Source organism: Musa acuminata, chromosome BXJ1-10 (genome assembly GCF_036884655.1).
Source record: "Musa acuminata AAA Group cultivar baxijiao chromosome BXJ1-10, Cavendish_Baxijiao_AAA, whole genome shotgun sequence".
NCBI lineage: Eukaryota > Viridiplantae > Streptophyta > Magnoliopsida > Zingiberales > Musaceae > Musa > Musa acuminata.
The window spans coordinates 24,712,501-24,740,197 of record NC_088336.1 but is presented as its reverse complement, the minus strand read 5'-3'; the positions used below and the strand labels follow the sequence as shown (position 1 = coordinate 24,740,197).

General features: G+C 41.5%; 2 protein-coding genes, 2 long non-coding RNA genes and 1 pseudogene across 4 annotated transcripts in view; 2 read left to right on the top strand and 3 right to left on the bottom strand.

Moving 5' to 3' along the window:
* Nucleotides 1–358: 358 nt before the first annotated feature.
* Nucleotides 359–2,622, bottom strand: LOC135595678 (uncharacterized). The gene is made up of 2 exons (XR_010480596.1): nucleotides 1,854–2,622; nucleotides 359–636 (listed from the first exon to the last, which is right to left on the bottom strand). It is a non-coding gene; the product is annotated as an uncharacterized LOC135595678 (long non-coding RNA).
* Nucleotides 2,623–5,677: 3,055 nt separating this feature from the next.
* LOC135595666 (plasma membrane-associated cation-binding protein 1-like) lies at nucleotides 5,678–8,903 on the bottom strand. Its single transcript, XM_065086932.1, has 5 exons — nucleotides 6,911–8,903; nucleotides 6,664–6,821; nucleotides 6,470–6,559; nucleotides 6,292–6,376; nucleotides 5,678–6,208 (listed from the first exon to the last, which is right to left on the bottom strand). The coding sequence occupies exons 2-5, from the start codon at nucleotides 6,772–6,774 to the stop codon at nucleotides 5,898–5,900; spliced, it is 597 nt and encodes a 198-aa protein (XP_064943004.1). The 5' UTR covers nucleotides 6,775–6,821; nucleotides 6,911–8,903; the 3' UTR covers nucleotides 5,678–5,897.
* A 6,152-nt stretch (nucleotides 8,904–15,055) lies between these two features.
* Nucleotides 15,056–27,697, top strand: part of LOC135595673 (protein REDUCED CHLOROPLAST COVERAGE 1-like) — a 41,216-nt pseudogene continuing 28,574 nt past the window's right edge.
* LOC135595671 (protein REDUCED CHLOROPLAST COVERAGE 1-like) lies at nucleotides 15,444–19,437 on the bottom strand. The gene is made up of 4 exons (XM_065086939.1): nucleotides 19,277–19,437; nucleotides 17,149–17,280; nucleotides 16,928–17,040; nucleotides 15,444–16,784 (listed from the first exon to the last, which is right to left on the bottom strand). The coding sequence occupies exons 1-4, from the start codon at nucleotides 19,373–19,375 to the stop codon at nucleotides 16,772–16,774; spliced, it is 357 nt and encodes a 118-aa protein (XP_064943011.1). The 5' UTR covers nucleotides 19,376–19,437; the 3' UTR covers nucleotides 15,444–16,771.
* Nucleotides 26,016–27,697, top strand: part of LOC135595656 (uncharacterized) — a 1,755-nt gene continuing 73 nt past the window's right edge. The window contains exons 1-2 of the long non-coding RNA XR_010480584.1: nucleotides 26,016–26,183; nucleotides 26,658–27,697. The exon at nucleotides 26,658–27,697 is cut by the window's right edge and continues 73 nt beyond it. This is a non-coding gene — a long non-coding RNA (uncharacterized LOC135595656). The remainder of the gene's footprint in view (nucleotides 26,184–26,657) is intronic.

The following is a 27,697-nucleotide window of genomic DNA, read 5'->3' as shown; positions in this document are numbered from 1 at the left end:
CGTGATATTTCATATCGGAATCTATACTATTATCAATTTTGACTGAAGTATTTTGATCAGAGAGATGGAATCATTAATTTACCTCTTACATCATTTGATTATTAAAGAAAAGAATAACAGCATCCTAAATGCATTGATTTAAACAAATTAGAATATACTGATTTCTGATGTTCATCGTTTCCAACTCATAATCAAGTCCATGATCAGGAATATCAGGTTTTAGAAGCAGCTAATTAAGCTTAAAATTTTCACTTTGACCATCACATCAGATAAAAAAATAAGAGAATTTTCCCAACCCTATCAACGACTGAATGACGTTAATTTTGCAAGCATGAAACGCATACCCGAAAAGAATATATTAGCAGAAATTGCAAAAGTTATTTTGATGGGTAGAAAAGTCGAGGTTCACAAAATCCCATGACTTACAATGTTGTCGGCTATAAATTTCAGAATCCTCAAAAGGAAAAGGGGAAAAAAGAGAGGAGAAAAATGCTCATACATGTCTCTTCAATGGAGAAGAAAAAATGGGTTAATAGTTTCAACCTAATTCTAATGATTTGGTCAAAAGTTCTACGCTATTTCCATCCTCTCTAGACTTGGAACTTCATAGCCTTCTCAACAATCTATGTTGTGAACCTGCAGACGAAATGGTCTTCATCAGCCTGTACGGAAGAAGAAATGAAAATACTAGGAATGATCATGCAAAAATATTTTTGTGAATGATCAATCACCCAATTTCATTCAAACACCACAAATTAACCCCACACTCTACTCAGAAAGCATTTAATGTTGAGTTGAAAAGATGGCAAATGATATACATACATCTAGAAAGCTATGACAAACAACATACAAAAAAAAATTATATATGTTGTGCAAGTTGAAAACTCGACCACACATAAATCTTGCTTGAGCATCACTACTGAATAACAGAGGCATACATTACAATTCAAGCAATCTACCTAGTCTGTACTGGAATGCCAAAAAGGTAGTGTGGCAGCTATATTACAAGTCTAATTTTCGGATAAATCTGCTCTAATTTGAGAATGCAAGAAAATGGTTGTAGATAATGTCATAAAAACAAAATCATAAGAGGTAGGATGCACAACCCAGCTTTCTAATCGGATTTAACATCATTATTAAATGTTGTACTGCTTCAACAAATGAACTGATAATCCCTGGTAGACTGGAAATCCAATGAGCCCAGAGACTCAAGACGTGTGATAGATGATTAGATCAACAGCAGTAAACATAGCAAGTGGAAGACTTAACTAAAAGGAATTAGGTTGGATTTGATGGTAAGCCATACCCTGGAATTTGCAACAGATGAGAGGTAATTAGAAAAAACAACTTAACTCCAGCAATCTGATTATCAAGATTGCAAATTAGAGAAAGCTACAATAGAAGCAAAAATCTGCGCCTCAAAAAGATGTTGATACTAGTTTCATGCATATCAAAACATCTTCGGAAGCCTGAAAATATCCGCTCAGTCTGTCTCTCTTGACCGGTTGCTTGGAAATTGGAATGGCTAGACCGGAACTAAAATATCGAGTCAGGCTTATAAATTACATGCATGATGGTATACTATGAGCTTTTTGATTGTGTGAGATATCAATACTGAAGATACTCGAGGTTAAAAAATTTGGGGATTTCAAAGGTGAATCATGATCAGTTCACAAACAAAGTTTCTTCCTAATAACTTATGTTAAACAGGATAAATTAATTGTATGCTTGAGAAACCAACACAAAATTAAAGCAAAAGAGATGTTATTGACAATAAAGTATATGGAGGTGCATTGATGAGCAATAAATCTGCAAGTTATGTAACATTGTCAAGCTAATTAACAAAGAAATACCTGGCTTGGACCATGAGGAGATTTGTCGCTTACCTTCCTGAACGTTCAATCTTGGCTTCTTAATAAAAAATATCAGTTGCCTGAAAAATAGCAATAACTAAATTATCAACATTGCTAATTTTTCAGTCACGTCCTCCTGGATGTGGCTTGAACAATAAAAAAAATTCTTTCCTGCCCATTTTGAAGTTTGTAGTGTTCTTTGCTCGTGACTAGTCGGAAGTAACATTTTCACTGGAAGATATATCTGTTGCACTTATAACATCACTTCCTCTTACTACTCTGCTATATATAACTTTAAATGACTGTGATCCATATGGCCTATTGAGCAAACTTATAGGCAGCTTTAGTGTCTGTTTACGGCGATTTCTACCCTTGATGTATATGCTAAAGCTTCCCTCACCCTCATACTTTTTGCTACTCCTGAAGACATGCCTTCCACCACTATGCTGTGCATCTTGTCTGAAAACCGTCTCAGATTCCAAGTCGGTAATTTTTGTATTATTTCTGTGAGATTCTTCAGATTCCCGTTTCTCTAACCAGTTACCATCCAGCGGTTTACAAATGTCTATAATCTGGGATATCTCATTATTCTCTTCTGTTTTGGTCCCTTCTTCAGTATTGTTATCCGATGGAAGGTCTAGACTCACATCAGTTCTTAAATGAGATGTTATAATTGGTTCCAACACGGATTCAGAAGTTGGACTAATGATGGGTGGCAAAGATGAGAAGTCCACAGGATGAGAACCAGACCATACTGATCCTGGCGCAAAGTCAGAAGAAGCAGCAGCAAGCGAGGAGGAAGAGGGAGAGTGGAATCAAAGAAGAAGAAGAAGAAGAAGAATAATAAGAAGAAGAAGAATAATAAGAAGAAGAAGAAGAAGAAGAAAAAGAAGATGAAGCAAGCGAGGAGGAGGGAGAGTGGAATCAAAGCCATGTAATTCTTGCAGAGAGAGCAGAGTAATGAGCTGACGCCTCAACCTGCGTGATATGGAACGAGACATCACGTCCTTGACGCCCTTTCTTCCAACCCAATTTACGCTTAACGTTACCGCCACGGTCGAATCACGCTTAATTGTAGAAGAAGAAGTTGAATGTTATTGACATATCCTCCGTCTTTATATACAGGTTAAAAGGAGAAGTTTCCTCAACGGGTTAGAGGATTTCCCGTAGAGAAATTTCCTCAACAGTTAGGGAAATCTCATCTACTTATCAGAACCAACCATCTCGACCGTTGAGGAAATGGTTGGTTCTGATAAGTAGATGAGATTTCCCTAACTGTTGAGGAAATTTCTCTACTCTGTTGAGGGAAATCCTCTAACCCGTTGAGGAAACTTCTCCTTTTAACCTGTATATAAAGACGGAGGATATGTCAATAACATTCAACTTCTTCTTCTACAACTAAGCGTGATTCGACCGTGGCTCTACAACTAAGCGTGATTCGACCGTGGCGGTAACGTTAAGCGTAAATTGGGTTGGAAGAAAGGGCGTCAAGGACGTGATGTCTCGTTCCATATCACGCAGGTTGAGGCGTCAGCTCATTACTCTGCTCTCTCTGCAAGAATTACATGGCTTTGATTCCACTCTCCCTCCTCCTCGCTTGCTTCATCTTCTTTTTCTTCTTCTTTTCTTCTTCTTCTTCTTCTTCTTCTTCTTCTTCTTCTTCTTCTTCTTCTTCTTATTATTATTCTTCTTCTTCTTCTTCTTCTTTGATTCCACTCTCCCTCCTCCTCCTCGCTTGCTGCTTCTTCTTCTTCTTTTCTTCCACTCTCCCTCCTCCTCCTCGCTTGCTTCTTCTTCTTCTTCTTGCTCTCATGACGGCACCGTGTTGAGGCATTCCCGACCACGACGATGCCATGCTTTTCCCAGTTTAATCTGTGGCGCGGAGCATTGGATCACATCGCCCGCTACTAATGAAATCGGTGTGATGTGGTAAGTAAACCTGAGGCGAGAATGCAGCAGCCACCGAGCGTCGTGCATCGACCCGTAGCCATTGGAATCCCATGGGCGCCTTCAATCTGCCGCTGCACTCGAATGCTTCGATGATAAGTATTTTAAGAGTCCTAAAATTAGATTTGAAATTATTCGATCCGTTAAAAATGTAATTATGAAAAACACCCTTTCATGAGTTTGGATATGTTTAAATAATACTATTTATTCGTCAACGTTTTGCAAGTGAGTCCACAAAGGATCGAGAAAGGAATTTGAATCTGGATTTGTGCTAATTCAAAAGAGATTTTTATTTTTTTTTTGTGCTGTGAAGAATCTGATTTATGGATGTAGGTAAGAATTGTGGAATCATATATTTTGCATCAGTTTTCTAATTTATTTTTTTATCATTAATTTTAAAAGTTTTCTCTTTCCATAATATACATGATGTTTGTGATATATCTTCTTTAAATTCATACGACAATACCACATGTTAAATTAATTCTTATGTGTATTCAAATTCGTTCAAATCGAAGCATCAAGGGTCAAATTAAATCAAATAAAAAAAATGATTCGGTTCAAAGGAAGGTACTTCAAACTAAAATCATTTGGAACCTAAGTAATCGATTACGTATGGATTAAGCTACTGTCAAAATCATCAAGCCTCAAGAAGAGTAAAGGTAATAATACATCTTATTGATCCATACTTCTAAAAATGTTTAGATATTTTAACGATACAATTAAAAAGTTAAAATTATAAACTTAGAAAACTATTACTTTTTAAGTGAGCTTGATTCAAATCGATTAATCAAATAAACAAGATATCTTTTCAAATTAAAATTATTTATAATCTTTAAAACTAAATTACTGATGAACCGATTCAGATTAAATCGGTTCGAAACCAATTCGATTAGGTTTGATTTAATTTTTTGATTCGATTTGAATACCCCTATTAATATTACATTGCATTCTTGCATTACTTTCTTCTTCTAAAGAATTCTTCGACATAACTGTCATTCCATAACATGCAAGATATTGTCCCCATCTCATTTATGACTCTTCGCCTTGTAATACAACAATTCTGATCCGTGGGGACGAATACAACTCATGCTCTTTGACCCATGCTGTCATTTTTTTTTTTTTTTTGTCTATCATACTATGACTATGATTGATTTTGTTCACGAGAAACATGTTTCTTACGTTAATGCACAGAGGGAGTAATATGTTATTAGATTTCGTGTTAATCGAAGTCTCACGTATTAGATTAATCTATTTATATACTTATGTTTTTATGGAGTGGATACAAGATCGTTCAAAGCATTACCAATCTTTATGCGTTCTCCATGAACTCAGCCCCAATAATATGTTGAGGCAAAGGAAGACGAGAGACGTGAACGGGATGCAATTACGAGGGACGACGATGATGATTCCTCGTGGAAAAGACACGCAATTAGATGGAGATTACGAAAAGAAATGACATTCCACTTGCAAAAACTGTACATGATTTCTTTATTAATCTCCACGAGTTAAGCTAAGGTGGATGACTTTCCTGGGATTGGACTCCATCCCAATTCCCAATTAACAGCTTGTAACATATCAACCAATTATGAAAGGAATTAATGATTTATTATTGGTAATTTAACTTGAATGGTTGGAGTCATTAGGTTGAATGATGAGCGTTCACTACATTATGACCAATCGATGAACGTTGATGCATGGAGCCCACTGCAGTCGGTGATACCACGTTCTGTTCTTCGTCGTCAAGCTTCGGTCTTCCTCTATATATATATATATATATATATATATATACACACACACACACACACTTGCCCTTCTTCTTTTACGCCTTCCATCAAGGAAACTTGACAGAGATGGAATGAAGCTATCGATCCCAAATATAACATAACACCACACTGCACTTAATAATGATATTACATGGCCTGCATGTCCCCTTGCCGAAAGCAAAATGAGAGAAACCAAGACATAGTTACGTACAGGAGAAAGAGAAGCAAATTGACGAAGAGACAAGAGAAAGAATAATAAATCATGGAAACACTGGGTGCGCGGTGGTGGCGAGGTGGCGGTGGAATGATCGGTTCGGGAGGCTGGTGGTTTATATCAAGCCTTGGCGGGTTCAGCCGCTGGCTCGGCCGGTTTCTCCGTCTCCGGGGAGGGGTCCGAGGGAGCCGGGTCGGCCGGGGCAGGTGCCTCTTCCACCTCCGCCTCAGCCTCTTCCTTCTTGATCTCCTCCGCGGTTTCCGGTGTAATATCCTTGCTGGTGCTCTCGACGGCCGGTTCGGCGGGAGCAGGCGGCTCCTCTGCGGGGAGTAAGGTGGACACCTGCTCGAAGAGGAAGATCACGGGACCGGAGACGAGGCCGGGGCCGTACTTGGCGGCAGCCTCGCTCACCGGCTTCGAGCCAGGGAACTCTGCGCAAGGATCTAATCTCATCACAAGCCCTTCCGCTATCACCTCAAAACAACTATAACATCTGTGACAGAGAAAGCATTACCGATCTTCACTAGTTCCTCGATGAACTTGATCACAACAGTTGATTTCTTCTTCAGTCCTGACCCCGTCGGTTTCTTCACCAGAGTCTGTCGTCGTCCAAAGCAAGTATTTGCAGAAGGCTGTAAGTATTTGATACAGAGTCTGTGAATAACATGAGGATGAGTTCAAGATCGATAAACCTTGATTTCAACGGCAGAAGCTTCGTAGATCTCCACAACTTTGGGCTGCAGGTCAGTCTTCTTCTCTTCGAACTCCTTGCTGATGTCCTCCTGAACCAAACAAAGGATCCAGTAGAGATCAGATCAAGTCGAAGGGAGAAGAAGAAGAAGAAGAAGAAGAAGAAGAAGAAGAAGAGAAGCAAAACCCCATGCACCTTCGATTCGTCGAAGGACTTGCATGCCTCGGCGGCGGCAGCCTTCTTGCCGTTCCTGTCAAACACCTTCTTGATCGTCGGAAGGACTTTAGACTTCCAGTAATTCACCATCTCTGCTCTCTTCCTCTTGCTCTCCTGTTAGCTCAAATCGCAAACACCTGTGTCTCCAAAAGAAGAAGCAAACATCACCACACGACTAAACTATATGAGACCAAATGATCGGTAAAGAAAGGAGGAGAAGACGTACTATGAAACTTGCGTCTTCCTCTCCACTCCGCTCCTCTGCCTTTCTTCTATGCCTACGATCACCAATGTATAGTATGCACGAAAACAAAGAGGAGAGCGGAGCCATGTGCTTGCCAGGGAAATATACAAGGACAACGCACCAAATCACCCTTGCACTGTTATGAAATTACGGTGTAACCCTTCCTAAAGCTCAGGTAAAAACGACCGCGTATATGTAATGCGGAGGGTATTTTCGTCCTAAAAGTAAGGATCGCCGGCTCAGCAGAAGGTTACAGTGGGGAGGTGACAGCTGGAGGTCGCAGTCGCCTATTGTCCTCGTGTGCCACCGCCGTCCGCCGAGCCCCGTGGGAAACGGAAAGAGGCGACGCGAACCGGGAATCGGATCGAGGGGTGGCAGAAACCGGGGTTTGTCGCTTTGGGCCGCGGGGCCCGTTGGGGAGCCGTATTGGTGTCTCCTAAGGACCACGTGGCTTCGGGGCACACAGATCCGCCCTCCGTCATCTTTATCCCACTTAAAATAATATTTAAATACTTTTTTTTTTCAAATCCCTTTTGGGGTGTCATTTTTTTGGGTTTTTTTGTGTGTTCCTCGAAAATATTATTTATTTTAATTATCAACAAAACCTTTAGGACCCCTTATCAACAAAAAACATATATATATAGATTAAATTGGAAGAAATTTCTTTGAGATATTCTAAGATTTTGATTATGATTTTTTTAAGTATTATGTTTTTTAATGGTCTCCCAGGGAGGTTTTAATTAGAAAGAACTTCCACCTAACTATGGTAGCGAATAATTATTAGATTTCCACAAAGAATTCTAATTATCATGGAATATTTTATTTTATGTATTAGGCTTTTCAGATAATAATATATCTCCACTTATACCCGATACATTGCAAGAATCCGAGGAAGAAGCCCTTGTCATCATCACCAAATGAATGAGGCCATGCTTCGAATCATTGTGATGGGTGATGTTTAGGTGTTTGCCCGAACAAATTCCCCCTCCTTTTTCTTTTCCCCAATTACTTACTTTTCGTGCAATAATGTGTCGTGATATAAGAAATATCTACCAATTTTATTGCATTGCAAAGAGAGTCACCCATGTTCGTCAAATCCAATTCATTCACCAACGTAATTTGGCGGTAGTGCCAATCACATCGGATGTGCAACTCCATTGACTCTATCTTAATTATGAACATAAATTGCATGAACAAGTAGAATTAATGAAATAATAAATTATAGTGCATATTTAAAGAATTGTTGTTCCCTTACGCTCAATGGGTCGAGTCAGGCTCTGACTCGACCATGGGCTCTTGGGGAATGGGTCGAGTCAGGCCGCGACCCAACCGCTGGTTCCTTGGATTTACATTTCACCTGAGCTAATATTTACCACAATGTCACGACCTTAGCTGGAATTGCCTAAGGCGTGATGCACCCTTGCGGCCAAAGACGCGAACTTAGCTTGGGTTGCCTAAGTCGCGAGTCACCCTCGTCGCAAAGACGCGAACTTAGCTTGCGTTGCCTAAGTCGCGCTTCGCCCTTACGATCTTGCTCCACAAGGATCAGCCACTTTGTAACCTCTCGCAGGTCCCGAAGGACCTGTAAAAGAGAAAGAAAGTTAGATCGAAAGAACGAGCAACGGACAAGTCCCGAAGTCTTGCGAAAAGGAAAGCTTTACAAGCAATTCGACGAACACCCTGTGTGCACAAGAGAAAAGAGGGAGAGGAAGAAAAACAAGGCTTTCAAGGATGAACGAACAGCTGCAAGCCCACAAACAGCCGCTCACCTGGTCCCGGGCGCAAAACCAAGTTCCCGTAAAGGTCACGTGCGAACTTGCGAAAGAGTGTTCAACACCCGGTATATAACCGAAGCCCCATCCAGCCATGTGCCACCCGGGGGGTTCCTGGGTGCTGAGATGGCTGACATTTTGGTGAGCGGAGGCAGCACTCCGCTCACCTCCCGCGGCACGCGAAAACGGAGCCATTTTGGGCTGTTTTGCTCGGTTCGGTGAGCGATCGCTTTGCAACGCTGCAGCTTGTTCGAACTTACATATTTACAAGCAAAATGACCCAAAACCATGAGGAAACATGCTGTCGAGCAGTTGTACATGCGGGTGTGAGCGACGAACGGTTCGTTGAACGGAGTTGTTGCGGGTGCGCGACGACCGTTCGTGACATTCTCCCCCACTTAAACTGTCGACGCCCTCGTCGACGCTTGGTGGTAGTTGTTGATGACTTCTTCTTCATGTCGCAGGGCGTCTTCAGGCTCCCAACTGGCTTCAGTTCGGGGAAGCTTTCGCCACTTCACCAAGTACTCTGTCTGCTCCGCTCCGTTGGGTAGCTTTATCTTGCGATCCGCCAGAATGGTTTCCACTCGCTTCTCGTAGGAGGCTGTGATGGGAGGTAGCCGAGTTGGAACACTTCGAGAAGCATCTTGCGGATCTGAATGGTATGCCTTTAGGTTGCTGGCGTGAAGAACGTTGTGAATTTTGAACCACGCCGGCAGCTGTAACTTGTAAGAAACATTGCATACCCTGTTGATAATTGGGAAGGGCCATTCGTACTTACGCACCAATCCTTTGTGGACTATGTTCCTGAAGAATTGGAGTGATGCTGGTTGGAGCTTTACCAACACCAAATCGCCAACTTTGAACTCTTGTGGTCGCCTTCCCAAGTCTGCCCACTTCTTCATCCGTTTTGCCGCCTTCTCCAAGTATGCCCACGCAATATCTGCATTTCGATGCCACTCCTTTGCGAAATGATAGGCTGATGGACTACTCCCGGTATACCCAATTGCCATGGTGTGCGGAGTCGACGGTTGTTGTCCTGTGATAATCTCGAAGGGGCTCTTGTTGGATGCAGAGCTCCGCTGCAAGTTGTAGGAGAATTGGGCAATGTCCAACAGCTTCACCCAATCTCGTTGATTGGCACTCACGTAGTGCCGAAGATACTGCTCCAAGAGCGAATTTATTCTTTCAGTCTAGCCATCCGTCTGGGGGTGGAGGCTTGTAGAGAAGTATAACTTTGATCCCAACAATTTGAATAGCTCGGTCCAGAATCGTCCCAGAAACCGAGCGTCTCGATCACTAATGATATTGTGTGGGACTCCCCAATACTTCACTACATCCCTCATCATCAGTCTGGCCGCCTCTTCTGCTGAACAGTGTAGGGGAGCAGCAATGAAAGTTGCATACTTCGAAAACCGATCGACCACCACGAGTATCGATCCGAGTCCCCCTACAGGTGGCAAACTTGATATGAAGTCTAAGGAAATGCTCTCCCATGGCCTTTCTGGTACGGGCAACGGCTCCAAAAGTCCCACCGGCTTCCGTTGCTCCACCTTGTCTTGTTGGCAAGTAAGGCATGTTCGAACATACTCCTCCACATCAATCCCCATTTTTGGCCAGTAGAAGGCCCTCTCCACGAGAGCCAACGTTCTGTGAATGCCGGGGTGTCCAGCCCAAAGGGAATCGTGACACTCTTTCAAGAGTTCACGCCTTAGATTGTCCACTCGGGGAACATAAATCCTATTCCCTTTTGTGTAAACAAGTCCCTCCTGGACCCAAAATCGTCGTGCCTTGCCTTCTTTGATGAGCTGCATCAGGATAACTGCCTGGGGATCACTATACAGTCCATCTCTGATTCGGGAAAGGAAGTTGGAGTGTAACTGACTTGCTTGGCCTCTGCCCTCCAGTTGTGCAGCATTCACGCATTCCACTTTCCGACTCAGTGCATCGGCCACGACATTCGCCTTCCCGGGCTTGTATTCCATTGCCATATCGAATTCAGCCAGGAAGTCCTGCCACCGTGCCTGCTTTGGGGAGAGCTTCTTCTGAGTTTGGAAATAGCTCAGGGCGATGTTGTCTGTCCTCAGCACAAATCGTGACCCGAGGAGGTAGTGTCGCCAAACTCGTAGGCAGTGGATCACCGCTGTCATCTCCTTCTCATGCACTGGATACCGCCTCTCGGTCTCGTTGAGTTTGCGGCTCTCGTAGGCCACCGGATGACCTTCTTGCATGAGTACTCCACCAATAGCAAAGTCCGAAGCATCTATATGGACTTCAAAGGGCTCTCCATAGTTTGGCAATTTGAGCACTGGTTCTTCTAGAACAGCAGCCTTTAGATCCTGGAATGTTATCTCACATTTGTCAGACCACTTCCAAGGCTGCTCCTTCTTCAGCAACTCCGTCAGTGGGGTTGCCCGCTTCGAATATCCCGCAATGAAGCGTCGGTAGTAGTTGACGAAACCAAGGAAGGATCTCAACTCTGGCACATTCTTTGGAGTTCGCCATTCCGCAACTGCTTGCACCTTCGACTTATCCATCCGAATGGAGCCATCACCGATTCGATGCCCCAAGAATAGGATCTCAGTTTGAGCAAAGTAGCATTTCTCCCTTTTTACGAACAACGTGTTCTCCCTGAGAACCTTGAAAATTGTCCGAAGGTGCTTGACGTGCTCCTCGAGCGTTTGGCTGTAGACGACGATATCGTCCAAGTAGACGACCACGAACTTATCCAAATACTCCTTGAATAGCTGGTTCATGAGAGTACAGAATGTGGCCGGAGCATTGGTTAAGCCGAAAGGCATCACCAAGAACTCAAACGCTCCATACCTGGTCACACAAGTTGTCTTTGCTTCGTCGCCTTCAGCAATGCGCACCTGCCAATATCCCGACCGAAGGTCGAGTTTTGAGAAATACTTCGCCTTGCCTAATTGGTCGAACAAGTCCGCGATGAGCGGGATGGGATACTTGTTCTTCACTGTTACTTTATTGAGGGCTCGGTAGTCGACGCATAATCGGAGGCTCCCATCTTGTTTCTTCTGGAAGAGAACTGGAGCTCCGAAAGGTGCTTTTGAGCTGCGGATGAGACCACCACTTAGCGGTTCACCTAACTGCTTCCTGAGTTCTGCCAACTCTGGCGGGGGCATGCGGTAGGGTGGTCTCGCTGGAGGCTTGACTCCTGGCTCCAGCTCGATACTATGATCCACGCCTCTGCGTGGTGGGAGAGTCTTCGGCAACTCGGGTGGCATAACGTCTTTGAACTCCTTCAGGACGTTCGCCACCACAGCAGGTTCTTGAATGGCCTCTTCGTTGAGTGGCTCTAGCTTCATAGCAGCCACGAATGTCAGTTCGCCTTTTCGCACCCCTTTCTTCAATTGTAAGGCCGAAATGTGTTGGGGCTCCTTGGTTCCTCTCCGAGAGACGGGAACCACGCAGGGGTCATCGCCTCCCATCATACATAGGGAATTCAAGAACGGCATCGGCACCAACTTCGCCGCGTGCATAAACTCCATTCCAAGAATCACTTGGAAGTCGTCTAATGGCACGACCATCATGTTGATGTTCCCGCTCCATGTCCCGATTTTGATGGGAACTCCTTTCGCCAACCCGGAGATTCGCCTGGCCTCCGAGTTCACCGCCTTCATTCGGCTTGGGCTCTTCTCCAATGTCAACCCAAGTCGTTGTGCTTCACGATCGGCTATGAAGTTGTGGGTAGCGCCCGTGTCCACCATGGCACGGGTCGTTTGGCCATTCAGCTTGATGTCCACATACATCAGTTCACTACTTCCTGCTTTTTGTGCCTTTGTCTTTATGTTCTCCCCCACTTGACCCCGCATAGCGTTCAACAAACGCATTGCTCCCATTCGGGGTCCTTGCGACTCCTCGTCATCGCTGCTGGATTCTGAACTGCTCGAACTAGGAGCAACAGCTTTGCCTTTGTCCGATCGGGGAGGGTGGATGGAAGCCGTAAAAGCATTGAGTGCCTGTTTTTGTGGGCACTCCCTTACCATGTGCGGTCCTCCGCACAAGAAGCATCCTCCAGGTTTTGAGGCATTGCCTTTGGGGTTCGACCCTTTGTGGGAGCTCTTCTTCTTCTGTTCGCCTCCGAGCTCCTTCCCTCGAGAATGTTTTGGAGGGCGATTGCCTAAAGATTGTTTCCTTCTTACTGGGTCTTCCGAGGAAACGAAGTCGGTGAGCCTTTCTGCAGCTGCAATTGCCCCGACCACGTCGGTAACATTCCTTCGATTCAGCTCCTGTTGAGCCCATGGTTTCAAACCATCAAGGAAGCTGAACAACTTGTCCTTCTCGGACATGTCCTGTATGTCCAGCATCAGTGCAGAAAACTGCTTCACATAGTCTCGGATGGTGGTACTTTGGCGGAGTTGTCTCAACTTCCTTCTTGCGACGAACTCTGTGTTCTCCGGTAGGAACTGAGTTCTCAACTCCCACTTCAAGTCCTCCCATGTGTCGACTCGACACCGACCTTGTTGGATCTCCTCCCAACGAGTTCGCCACCAAAGTTTCGCATCTCCATTCAGATACATCGTTGCTATGGAAACTTTGGTATCTTCAGAATCGGGCCTCGTGGCTCGGAAGTATTGTTCCATGTCGAACAGAAAGTTTTCGAGCTCCTTGGCATCTCTGGCCCCTCCGTATCCATGGGGCTCAGGTGCCCTCAAGTTTTGTGGCGGTGCAACGCGGGTGTTGCCTCCTCCCGCATTTAGCATTCTTGTGAGCATAGCCACCTTTGCCGTGAGTTCCGCCACAACATCCTGTAAGTGCTGCACGGAGTCCTTAGTGTCATCGGACAGTCGGTCGACTAGGGCCTCGACCTTGTCGATCCTGGACTCCGCTTCCTCTTGCGAGCTCTCTACCCCAACAAGTCTTTGTTGGCCATGGTAGAGTTCCTCCATGCTCGCTTCCAGAACATCCAGGCGGGTTTCCGCCGTCGTGAGTCTCTCCTTATGACTCTTTTTCCCAGTTAGCGCACCAGATTGCGCTTCCTCCGCTCGCGGAGAGTTGCCAACTTCTCGCTCATCCTGTTCGCTGCCACGATCCTCGTGAGCGGCTCCAACAACATGAGAGCGAGTGTGCACATGCAGCCCACCTGCGGCTGCTTGGGGCAAGGGTCCGGCCTGCCCCGTCTTGCTTGATTCGCCACGATGCTTTGCCATGGCGAAGTTGCGAAGTTCGTTCGCTGTTCGGTCGAAGAGCTTGCCCGCTCTGATACCACAATGTCACGACCTTAGCTGGAATTGCCTAAGGCGTGATGCACCCTTGCGGCCAAAGACGCGAACTTAGCTTGGGTTGCCTAAGTCACGAGTCACCCTCGTCGCAAAGACGCGAACTTAGCTTGTGTTGCCTAAGTCGCGCTTCGCCCTTGCGATCTTGCTCCGCAAGGATCAGCCACTTTGTAACCTCTCGCAGGTCCCGAAGGACCTGTAAAAGAGAAAGAAAGTTAGATCGAAAGAACGAGCAACGGAAAAGTCCCGAAGTCTCGCGAAAAGGAAAGCTTTACAAGCAATTCGACGAACACCCTGTGTGCACAAGAGAAAATAGGGAGAGGGAGAAAAACAAGGCTTTCAAGGATGAACGAACAGCTGCAAGCCCACAAACAGCCGCTCACCTGGTCCCTGGCGCAAAACCAAGTTCCCGTAAAGGTCACGTGCGAACTTGCGAAAGAGTGTTCAACGCCCGGTATATAACCGAAGCCCCATCCAGCCATGTGCCACCCGGGGGGTTCCTGGGTGCTGAGATGGCTGACATTTTGGTGAGCGGAGGCAGCACTCCGCTCACCTCCCGCGGCACGCGAAAACGGAGCCGTTTTGGGCTGTTTTGGGGCTGTTTTGCTCGGTTCGGTGAGCGGTCGCTTTGCAACGCTGCAGCTTGTTCGAACTTACATATTTACAAGCAAAATGACCCAAAACCATGAGGAAACATGCTGTCGAGCAGCTGTACATGCGGGTGTGAGCGACGAACGGTTCGTTGAACGGAGTTGTTGCGGGTGCGCGACGACCGTTCGTGACAACAAGCTGCCGCAGGCCAACAATAGTGTGGTGTCTTAGCAGACCCGGATCCGACTTGTAGCTCTTAAGCCCCCAAGCATCGGGAGCAGCCCAAAAAGGGTGCTCCTCCCACAACCCAAAACCATTAATGGACCAAACAGGTCCGGAGCTACTGCTCCGTTCCCCGTCGTCCGACCCGTATTGGGTGGGCGCATCCTCACCCTCCATCATCGATCCAAGGGCCACGATGGGGTCCGGGGAAATTTTCGAAATACGTATTTCTACGTAGACATGGGGCGATACAGATCAGAGCAGGAGTTTTCCGATCGCGTACCCGCCTGCCTCGAGAACGTGGGACCCGTCACTGCGGTGACAATGACGCCTGCGGTGATATAGTCAGGCATGAGAGACACGAGTGGGGAGAATACGTGAATACGAGACTGAAAAAGCGATGACTGGTTTCGGGGCAGGGGACGCGGTCATAAGCTGCCAACGGCCTTTGTGATGGTTAGATCTCAGCCCTTCGTCCCTTATCATAGCCCACTCGCTGCTCCTCTCTCCTCCTCTCGCTATCCTCCCATTGCTTCCGTTTCTAATCGCCTCCTCCTCTGTCTCTCTTATCTCCAATGGCGACCTTCGCTTCTTTGTCTCAGTAGACGGGCCAAAAAGGAAGAGCAAAGCCTCTTTTCTATCGGCGGAACGAACGCTGCTCTTGTGAATTCGTGGAGCCCCTCTGTTCTTCCAGGTGCCTATTTGTTCATGAGCTTGAGAATACTGGCATCGTAGTATTCGTCGAAAGTGTTGGGTGTTGTTTATTATTGGTATTAGAACACCGCCCTCCATTCATAGAAGTTAATGGGTTGGTGTTCAATACTTTTTATTGGCTCCATTTATAGGTTAAGTGTCTGATTCATCATCAATTTCTTTCAGCAACTACATTAGCATCTTAGTACAGAGAGAAAAACTGCCCAGTAACACAAAAATATATATTTTTAAATACTATAAATAATCTGGAATACATTTTGATTTTAATTAAAGAGTGCACAAGCATCTAGTTAATATAAGTTGGTTTGTGTTGCAATTAAGTATCAAACACTAAAAGAATTCTGAAACTATGAAAATATTGTTCATAACCAATAAAAAATACCTAAAGGACACTGTTATGCAAAAACAGTATGGCCTTTGCAGCGAATTCTCATTTAACATCATGATTTTGAAGACTAGCTGGATGTAGGACATGTTTCTCAAAAAATATTTTTCTAGTACTGATACATAAAGCTTGAGTATTTTGATTATCCACATGCACAACAATTAAGAGTGAGGATCTACTTCTGTTTTCTAGGTTCAGTTGGACTCTCTTTCAAATACTTGGACAGGTTATATAGCAATAAGGCAGTATCTTCTTGAACCAGAAGCAGGGCAGACAAGGTAAAATAAATGCATGCCTATAATCAAGTGATTGGTAGCAGGCAGCAAGAGCTGTAAAAACTAAGTACAATTTGAAAAATTTTAAGTGAGTAACTTGTTAGTTGCTTGTTATAAATTAGCATAGTTTGCTCACTATATTATGTTAGACCTGATTTATTGCCAATATTTACATGAAACAATTGGCTCTATGAGTGTTAAGTTCAAAATTTATTCAGTTTACCACTAATTTAGATGCAAAAATTAAGTACAAGTTGAATTATTTCAAGTGACTAACTTGATATTTGCTATAAATTAGGTTATTCTGTTAAACTATATACTACCTAAGACCTAATTCACCACCAAAGTTAGCATGAAATTATTGGCTCTATAAATGTTGTCTTTGACATTTATTCGATCTACCACTTAAAAAATCATTCAGGTAGCAAGCGGATATATTAAACATGTAAGCCAACATGACCAAACATAAATACACAATTAGATTCTCAGAAGTATTTAAACAAGATAAAGGCTTATCAACATACCATTAAACCCAGATTCTTCCTCTTCAGGGATTCAGCATCTCTTCCTCTACCATCTTGGTTGGAATCAATGAAATCAAGGAGATCAGGCATAGGATATTCATCATTTTAGTGGAAGTAGAAAATTCAGTTGGCACATCTAGTCAATGAAAATATTAATTTTAGTGCACGAGGATGACGTTATATAGATCACGTATATCAGCAATAAGTGCAGAGTGAGCATGCTCACAGTATTTGTGACCTAAAGCATGTTAAACCTAATCACTGCAATTATTGCTGTACCTCAGGTGGCCTTTGCTGGCAATAGATGCATCAGGCTTCCGCGTACCATTTCGAGCAGCTTCTTGCTGCTCAATAGCCTTTGACTCAAAGTACTCAAGCCAGGCAGCAGCATCCTGCGAAATCAAATGGCAACTCTGTGAGTCAAGAAACTAAATCGATGCAGAATTAAGAAAAAAAAAGTTTTATTGATGTCTCTCCATATAAAGATATGCATAAATCACCTGAGTACGCAAGTCATCTGGACCAAGCTTTGCTCTAAGTATTTGTAATGTTGTTTGCTCATGTTGAACACTCAAAGGATATGCTTCCATCAAGGATAGTGCAATAGCTATCGCATGGTAACTTGCTGCGGTCTAATGTAATGTAGAAAATTAGATACATATATTATATATATACCTAATACTCTTCATATAAAAATAAAATAAGGTCTACCATCCAATGCAAAAAAATAATAATGGAACTACTTACATCAGACATTGAAAGTTAAAAGACAGTTAGTGTGAGATCATTCAATGAAATTATAAATCTGGTTTATCACAGGCAAACCTGGAAAAGATATTATCATTATACTATAAAGTTGATAGGTTTTTTATCTGCCAAAAATTAACTTTCATGTTATCATAAGAGAGCCAATCAGAGGACTAATTTGAAAAGGCAAGTTAGTATCAGAAGCTCTTTTTCTGAAAAAGAGACTGTTTTGAGACAAAAAAACCACTTCATTCCACGTACACATGCAGCTAGTGTCCATTATTTTTGTGTTCCTATGTATGTCCATCTACATCATGTCTGTGTGTGTACCATCTCCATACAAGAACACAAGAAAACAGAGATGCAATTTTTTCCCTTACATAGTTGGAAACAATTGGTGTTGGTTTTGCAATGAAATGAAAATAACAAGACGAAGATATGGGAACAAGTAAAATTTTGAAAGAGTGAGACAGAGTGTATGTGGCAGCAAAATCATGTATACAATGAAATCTCATATTTTTGCTTTAAGAAAATATATAGTTCTGAATCAAAAGATGGGAAGAAAAAAAGTGTTGACAAGCATCTTAGTGCAGTACATTGTAAAACACCTTTTAGAACAAAATCTTATATTGATATACTTGTAAGGAAAAGAGAATAATGTAAAAGGTAACAGTCAAAATCAAATCTATATTCCATAGACTATGCTTTGTGGATCCCCATCTACTTGAACTATTAAAGATGATAAAATAATGAGCTCTTCCCAATCGATAATAAAATATAAACTAGTGACTTACAAAGTGTTCGAGAAGTACCCTTGGACATATCTAGAAGATAGTCAGCTCTAATAAATATTGGAGGTGTATACAAAGTGGCAGCCTAACACTCTTAACACTTGCACATTAATTCAGTATCCGGGAGGGACAATGTACGCAGCCTTAACCCCCACAAGTAGAAAGGTATGGCTCGTACATTTCAGAGGTCACAAAGGAGCCAAACTAGATGTCCCACTAGAGTATGGATATGGAATGCATCTAGAGATATTGAACTTTTTATTTGTCAAGTAACCTGTGTTTCAAAATATAATAGAGTATCCAAAAGGGAATGCCCATTTTGAACTTGGAAATGATTGTTTTCTCATGTTGAGTAGAAAGAGGAGGTTAGAGAGAAAATAGAGTGAAGGAGTTCGCTTAGGTATTAAGCTGACTAGGTCATCCCAGATGACCTTGATATGAAAGCAATCCTTTTCTTATAGATCCCAAAACCTTTTGTACTCTACCACATGATAGATTTTAAGCTCATCTGATTTTGCTTGATGTACTTGTTCAAACCCAAACTAACAAATTAAAAAGGAATGAATTGCTGTCCCATTTTCTTATGTATAACAAATCTTGGTTGCATGACCGAGAATGGTATACTCTTGTTAGGGCAGAATAATAATGTGTGTGGCAAACTTTGGCTAATGGGTTCCAGAGATTGTCTAATGAAGCATATAACTGAACCCCTTGATAACAGGCCAATGATGCTCCTAATTTATATGGATTGCTGAAAGTCGAACCTGCTAACTTATACTGCTTTGGCAAAGCCCTCTCCCACACAGCAGAAGGTCAATAGATAAGGGGTTCTAGATCACCTAATTATCCAGGTCACTAGGTGAGCAGATTAGGGGTGAACTAGCTAGAAGTCACTCTGTAATACATGCCTTATCATCTCAAAGTAATTAATAATGTTTCTGTGGGACTTCATTAACCAATTATTGTAATAATTTATGATTTCTAACACCGAACTACAATAAGCATCAGCTGCTTATCTTAAAAGAATGTTATGACTACTTCAGAAATAAAAAGACACAAGAAGAAACAGAATTTGAGAACAAAAACAAACCTGAATGTGGTCAGGACCAAGCAACTTCTGATTGCATTTCAAAGCTTTATGAAGATATCTAAGTGCCACATGTATATTTCCCAGGCCTTCCTCCATCATAGCCACATTAATATATGTAGCAGCTGTGTTTGGATGAGATGGTCCATAAGTAAGATGCACAAGATACAACGCACGTTTCACATACCTGATTAACAAGTAACAGGAGAAAAATTAAGGGTGATGGTAAATAACATATAATGGAAGCATGGTCCTGGCTTATTATTTCCAATACAAACACCAAAACATAACAATACTAACCTGGAAAGTAAGAAGCTTAATTTTTGTTAGTTTCTGTTCTTCAACTTTTTATGCACACATTAATTTTCAGGTACGAAGTAAATATTAAAGTTAAATCTAGAAAGCCATTGTTCTCAAATTAAGCTGCATTCTTTGTGGCAAAAAAACGAAGAAAATGCCATCTTTGCATATTTTAGCTAATATGCATAATAATAGAGTAGACATAACCAAAACCATAAGACAGATATGTGTCATGGAAGCTTTAATATTAAGTTTTGCATTGGCATGTAAAAAAAAAATTCTCTGTTTAACCGGTCATATCAACCAACCCTCATGATAACACATCAAGAATATAAACCTCGGTGCTTCAAAACACAAGCTAAAAATGAGCAATGACCAAACAGAGAAAACACTCAAGACATGTCACACATGAGACTAAAATAGAACAATGGCCTTTGTCAACGGCCATAAAAATTTATTCCCCGACTAGACTGAGAAAAATGGGAGAAACTTTATGAAATTTGTCTGGTCTCTTGACAAGCCTATGACAAGAACCTATTCAATCTCCTTCCACAAGACTAAGTGTTAAAATTTTTAAGTTTCCTCTTCACCATTTGGCTAATAAATCCATGTTATAACTAATCATGTGATATTAATGGAGCTATCTTCTTTCTCCAACCAAAATTCCGATGTGTTCTTTCTCTCTCATAAGATGGTCACAGTGGACCGGAGGAACCTGAATTTTTACAATGCTGATAAGTTTGATAAACCATTTGTCACTCTTTAAGCTTTTAAAGAATAACATAAGAAAAGATATAGATGCAATTTTTTCTAAATACTTTGTTACCATGGTACTCCTACGACAAACTCTGTATGTTTAAAGCTCTATCCTTCACTAATTAATATCATAAAGCTTTCTTTGTCATAGTTAGAAGATTTACATTATTAAATAGCTTCTGACATGTAGACATTTTTTACATGTGCTGGGAAGCATGATATACAATGAACAAATTGTACAAATATCTCAATCATTGCATTCATGCTGAATAACTTACAAACTTCTTTTCAATGCTTATAGTAGAAGAAAGGCTTCTCCTTAACTTTACAAGTATTATGCTAAGAATGTTGTTTTAAGTGAAACCATCTTTTTAGTTTGGTAATCTAGAATTCAAGACTAAAATTTCTACTTTTATGTATTAATTCATCAAGATCATTTCATGCAAATAACCTAGTTAAAAATTTTTGACCGTTACCTGCCAGAAGTCTTCTTCTTTTTTTCTATCTAGAAGAGGCACTAATTCTAAGTTTATATCTCCTCGAATCCTAATATATTATACTGCAATAATATCTTATAAGACAGTACCAATGTTCAAGTCATTATAAAAACAAAAGATGGAATATCTAATAATTCAAGATATTAGAATTCCCAATCAAAAGAACACTATCTAAGATTTGATACTACAACAAATAAGAATTGAAGTTACTTTAGAGCCAATTCAGTATGTTGAAGCCTGTAGTAAAAAACAGCTAGGTCGCCGTAGCTCTTCATTGTATCTGGATGATCCAATCCAAGCTCCCTCTCATTTATGTCCAATGCCTTCTGCTGATAAGTTGTGGCCTAAAAGTTGCAATAATTTAGTATAATCCCAGCCAAAGACAGGAGCACAGGTTCAAAATTTATAACAGAAAGTTCCTAAAAGTCATCCCTAATAATTGAAGTGATATATAAAATTTTAAATAGTAAAAAACACCATATAGCATATTATAATATTCATCTTAGCGTAAGAAACCATAGTGGTAGAATACTGTTTCATGGTTTAACTCGATTCAGATCTTTGCAAAAGCCATTAAAAAACAGATAAATCCAATTAGAATTAGACATTGATCTACTAAAAGAGGACACAAGTCAGGAACACAAATGCTGTATTAAAATATTGAACTGTGGTTTATCGCTCTTTGATCTGTTTCAACCTCATGACCCACTAATGGTCCTGCATGCACTTATTCAAGGCATAAATTAGCTACCAACTAAATTTCCAACAGAATTACATGTCAATATTATGAAATATGAATTACAAAAAACGGTTTCAATCACTCGGAACATAATCACCCATGACACAAACTTTACATTACAATTCTCCAAATTTCAGATCGTTGGACTTGGCAAATTTAAATTGTCCATAATGGTGTATTTTTGACATTGGATTGGTAAAAACATAATTGATCTGCTCAATTTTACTCAAATAGACCATTTAACAAGGTTCCTTTTAAGATATCAGAAAAGAGAGAACCATGGCACATAACAGATCGTAAGATACTCCATAAGTCCATATCATAAGAACCATGGCCTTCAGTGACACAAATATCTGAAAGCTACCTAATTAAGGTCACCAGTATGGTAGAGAACAACAGCTAAAAGACTGTAGGCTCCAGCAGTCATCCGATTATAAGGACCACAGACTGCAATTAATTTTGCCAGAGCCTGCATCCAACTACACCTTCATACCAAAAGCAAATGAAAGAGAAAAAAGGTCTTTACAAAGAAGTTAACCTGTACAGTATCTTATGACGAATTACCTTTGTTCCATAGTTGACTGCGTCTTCAAGTTTTACCCTTATCAAGTGCCATTTTCGAAGACTCTAGAAGTTGTCGTGCATCTGCAGATGAGCATGCAACTTGCTGCAAAAGATTCAAAAGCACTAAGAATGTAAGATACATTATGGTAGATACCATATTTCAAATAAGACCATCTTAGCAGCTTTACCTTGTGCACAGGTACAAGGCTGATGATATCTGATTTGTCAAAGGGGAAATTTGAATCCATATCAAAGTCTCTGGGTGCCAATTCAATTCCCACCTAAGAAAATTGAACATGTAAGATGAAAGGAAAATTAAATATCATTTACAGAAATGAAAAATGATCATTACCTTGTGACATAGCCCTCTTAAAATAGCATATTTTCTTATATCATTATAGTTTGAGATTGTAAGTTCCCAGTTATATCGCTTTCTTAGAAATACTTCAAGCCATCTCCAGACTAGAAAGTGCACACGTATAGCAGAATGTGAAACATCAGAATCAGGAAGCCCAAGGAGCATGTTAAGTGTTGCAGCCATCAATATAGATAAATCTCCAGTATCAGAAACAGAAGCAATCACAGCTCGTACAACATGCTTAAAAGCCCTTACTATCATCTCATGAATACAGAGTGACTGAACATGAGACAGCTTCTCTGAAAGCTTGACCTGACAGATATTGTACATAATATTGCATTTAATATAATTAGGAAAAATACTTTGTGAAAGTAAAGATATATTCAGCCTCTTCAAGCTAAAGGTGACTCACAACTTGCCCAAGAGAGCGTATTCTTAGACCTCTTGTATGCATGAAATCAGTTAGAGTACGACCATCAACAGGTGATAGCTCCAATGACCCAAAATCTGAGACCTGAATACATGCCAAGGTACAAATAATACTCATTAACCATCATTCCATACTAAAACAGAAAATAATGAATTAAATATGAAAAAATTGTACTCAGGCATACCAACTTTGGGAGAGCAACTTCATCATAATATCTCATTGCCATCTCAGTTAATTCCTGTGGAGACTGATCATGAGAATAGATCAGCTTCTCATCTTCAAATTAATTGTAATCTTAATATATGTTTCTATGTAAGTTAAGATGATACACACACAGACAATAAATTTACATGTTATTTAGTAGTAATTGTGATATAGACAGGAATTAACTAATGATACATAGCCCAGATAAGTGTACATATGTACAACAGAACTGAAACTTTAGAATAAACAAACAAAGTTACTAATTCTGTAATAGTAAGACATGAATTTGCAACTGACAATCAACACCTGAGATAGCAGTAGAAAAATCAGAACATACACCTGAAATAAGGCATAACCTGCATATATTCATGTGACTTGTGCATACCTTCAAATGAAGTCCAGTATTAGATTCTAGCAACCTTGTATATACAGGTTCAGTCAACAAATCTTTGAGCTTGCAAGAATTCTCAGTTTCTTTGCTTTCTACCTTAGGTTCCTTGATAGGCAACTTTGTATTCTGTTTTTCATGCATCTCATCAGATGATTTCCTGTCAATGGTTAAAGTCTTTTCTTCATCAGAATCTGGTTTCTTTTTTGGGTTTTTAAGAATTTTAAGAGGCTTCCCAAGGCCTTCAACTCTTATCTCACTTTTTGTCTTCGTCGTGATTTGTTTTTTGTCATTTTCACCAACCTGTTTCTTGTCTTTGTCACCATTATTCTGATCCTGCAAAGCTTAAACAAACATCATTGCTACCCAGTGCTCTTTGCTTGGATTTACAAGAAATATACTAGTAACACTCACTACATATGCGATGTTCGGCTTCGTACATACCATCGGATACATTAAACTTCCAACTGCTGAAGCATAAGGAACCTTTTGTATTTTCTCTTTCTCCTCATCACTTGAAGGACTATGTTCCAAGCATAACTTAAAATGACTTGCAAGAGGAGAACCAATTGGCTTTGTATTGTTTATACTGAACCTTTTCAATACCTTCTCGATATATTTCTTCTATGACAATCAAATCTTCTTATACGACAACTAAACACTCTTAAATGTCTGTATGAAACATTTTTCCATAACCATACATACTCTGTAATATCACTATCTAGGGCTGTAAATGGTAATAAGTTGATCACATCAACTACAGTCCTTAAAACCTCATCCCAAAACTTTTTGGGTAGCTTGGCCTATGAAAACATACATTTGATCTTTTTCATAATTATGTAATTCATAAAGGTGTACCAGGAATTGTCATCTCAAGTTGGATATATATATATATATATATATATATATATATATATATATATATATATATATATATGTAATTCATAAACGCTTTGTCGACGCCCAAAACACACACACACTGTGGCCTGTGAATGCATGTATTATTGTTTCTGTGTACGTGTCTACTACTACTACAACAGTACAATGTACATTATAAATCCAACTTAGATTTCACATATGAAATGGCACCAAATGGGTGGATGGCAAAAGATTACATTGCTCGACAGCAAAAGATTACAGTGCTCGATGAGGGAGGAATCACAAAGCATACATACACATCTCTTCGCTTGGCTTTGGGACTACTCCACGCCAGGCAATGTCTCCTCGGCTAATCTCTACGTGACGTCGAGTATATGCCTTGCCAATGGAGTACTCATTTCTCCTCCCTATCATTCGTGATTCATGTTTTTCATCTAAATAATAATACTCGTGTGATTAGTTATCATTTGTCGTAATCAGTCGTGAGGATTTGTTTATACTAATACGAAGATAAATAATGATTTATCATATGACGTCGAATCGGAGCAGTAATAGACATATTTAATCTTACATCAATCGAAGAATAATGAAATCAAATAAAAGCTAAGAGGTCACAGTTATCAGTATATGTTGTTTGAGACTTGCATCTCTCTCTCTCTCTCTCTCTCTCTCTCTCTCGAAGAGGCAGCGGGAACCACAAGCAGAAGACATCCAAACTGCAGCAGGCTGGCATGGAGCAGACCATAATAAATGCCAATCAAACTCCATCCAAGTCCACAAAAAGGTGGATTTGCACAAATAATTCAAGAGGAAGTGTGAGCATCAGCCAACCTTGGAAAGATAAAAGCTTCGTCTCTCAAGTGCAATCCATTTACGATGATGATGACAGACAAGGCTGACTGTCATGCAGCCCCATGCATTATACTCTGATGAATCACTGAAGGACTAATGGCTATTTTTAGCTGAAGCTTACATATCAACATCACGGAATTATGGATGACAGCCAGACTTGCTGGACCAGTCACGCTGATATCATCATTCGAGTTGATCGTTTCCTCCTCACGTCACAAAATTTTTTCACTCTATTTTTTTTGTCTTCGTTATTACCGTGAAAATGGATCCCAATGTTAGATTGATATATGTATATCTGCAACTTCATAAACTAAATAAAGATATTATTACTTCGATGATCAAATTAAGTGTGAGTTAAAACCAAGAATTTAGTTTTTTTTATATACATAAGTACATATACATATGTTATATCAAGACATGAATTAAAAATGGTTACTATAATTATCGGGTAGTTTAGACTTTGATAGATCATTAGCTTAGCTTTAATCATAACACCTTGCAGATGTTGAAGAGATAGATTTTATAACTATTTTTAATTTTCTGCAACGATAAATATGGACATATTTCTTAGAAATAGGCAGCGTTTGACCCAAGTCGCCGAGGAATCGGACGCGGCTGAAGTGTATCACCGATCGGGACGGGTTTGCTTTGTATGATAGCCTTCACCTTTCGCTAAGGCCAGCGTCGATGACGACCAAAACACGTAGTCTACAGCGATAGCCACCACCTTCCCCACCTTCTATTAATTCCTCTGCTTCTTCTTCGATCCCCAACCCCCCTCTCTCTCTCTCTCTCTCTCTCTCGCTCTGTTAACTCTTTGGTTCTATCGCACACGCAACGGTGTTGGGGAGAATCACATTAATTGGTGGAGGAGAAACAGATGAAAAGAATGGTTTGGTCTCGAGAAAACGCTGTCGATGGTTGCTTAGACACTCTCAAACCGGTAATCTTTCCACTTTCTTCTGTTTCTCCTGTCGATTAATATATATAAATATTATGCATTAATTTCAAGCAAATCGACCGTGTGAGTTTCTTTGGAAACCAATCTACCTTTATCTTTCTTATTGCATACAACTTTTTCTTCTTGGATCAAACATCTTCTGCAACCATTGATCACTCGCCAAGAATGTAGGGAAATCAAAAGTACTCTTTTGTCTGTAACAGTAAGTTTATGTGACCTTCCATCGGACAAAGCATATATATAAACATATCTTTCATTGTTCACAAGTTTTGATGTAATTTAATAGTTCACAGTCTTTAAACAAAGATATATTTTGTAAGAGCACGAAATCAGATGTATTATTAAGATCGTAAAGTATATACTCCAAGTTTGGGTGTTAGATATGGTCGGAAATACAAGGCATTTAAATCAACCTATGAACGAGCTAAATGCGCTAGTTTTCTCTTCCTTTTCTAGCTTTCCCGGGACAGTGGAAGAAGAAGAAGAAGAAGAAGAAATGATGGTCATCCATCAGCGGAACCTGCGAGCGACGAGTTCGTATCGGCCCTGGCGGCCGGCATGGGTGCCAAGCTAATAGTACAAGTCTCACCGGAGGCATCCCAATCCACGGGAGCACTCGCCGCCGCAGCTCGACAAACCGGAGGCAGACTCGTCTGCATCATCCCGGAGGAGGTGTCGCTCGCTCCCACGAAGGATGTCGTCGAGGAGTCCGGCGTGGACGACGCGGTGGAGTTCAAGGTGGGCGACCCGTATCACGAGCACATCGGCTGCTCTCTGGTGGGCTGCAAGTCCGACCCGTACGCAGGCCTGCTCGAGCTGCTCCGCTTCAATCCGAGGAGTTCGGTGGCGATCGCTAACTGTCTGCGGGGAGGGAGGAGGGGCCGATAGGCGAAGATGGGATGGAGGTGACGATGATAGGGAAGATTGAGGAGGTGGGAAGGACGGGGACGACGGCAGGCGGCGTGGAACGGCGGAAGAGCGCGAAGGGATCAGGGCGGAGGAGGCCGCGCAGCAAAAGCAGATGGGTGAGGAAGATCGATGAGAGGGGAGAGGAGCACTTCTTTAGGTTACCCATTTCCCTCGAACCTGTACGCGTATCGGGTGGCGGCAGAAGTGGGTGATGCGGCCGAGAAGAAGATGATGACGGTGATGAGCCATGAAGTACTACTACTGGTTGATAGATATCTCGTATGCCTAATGCTGCACCACTTACTTCATGGAAATCTCATCATATCAACAGTTCTCGTTCATCGGATCACCTCATGTTGGATCTGATCCTCGAGGGTTTCTTATGCTATGGGTTGTGATCATACAAAGAGTGGATAGAATTCTGAACCACGAGAGATGAACATTATAAATTTCGCGTCGACTGTGTCGTCCGCTGATGGCGATCTCTCTTTGCTGATAGAATTCTACAAGAACTGAAGAGGTGCTGAAACCATTTGTATCTTCCCAAGTACGACTACCTTGAAGACATGTCAAACGTCCAGATTCAT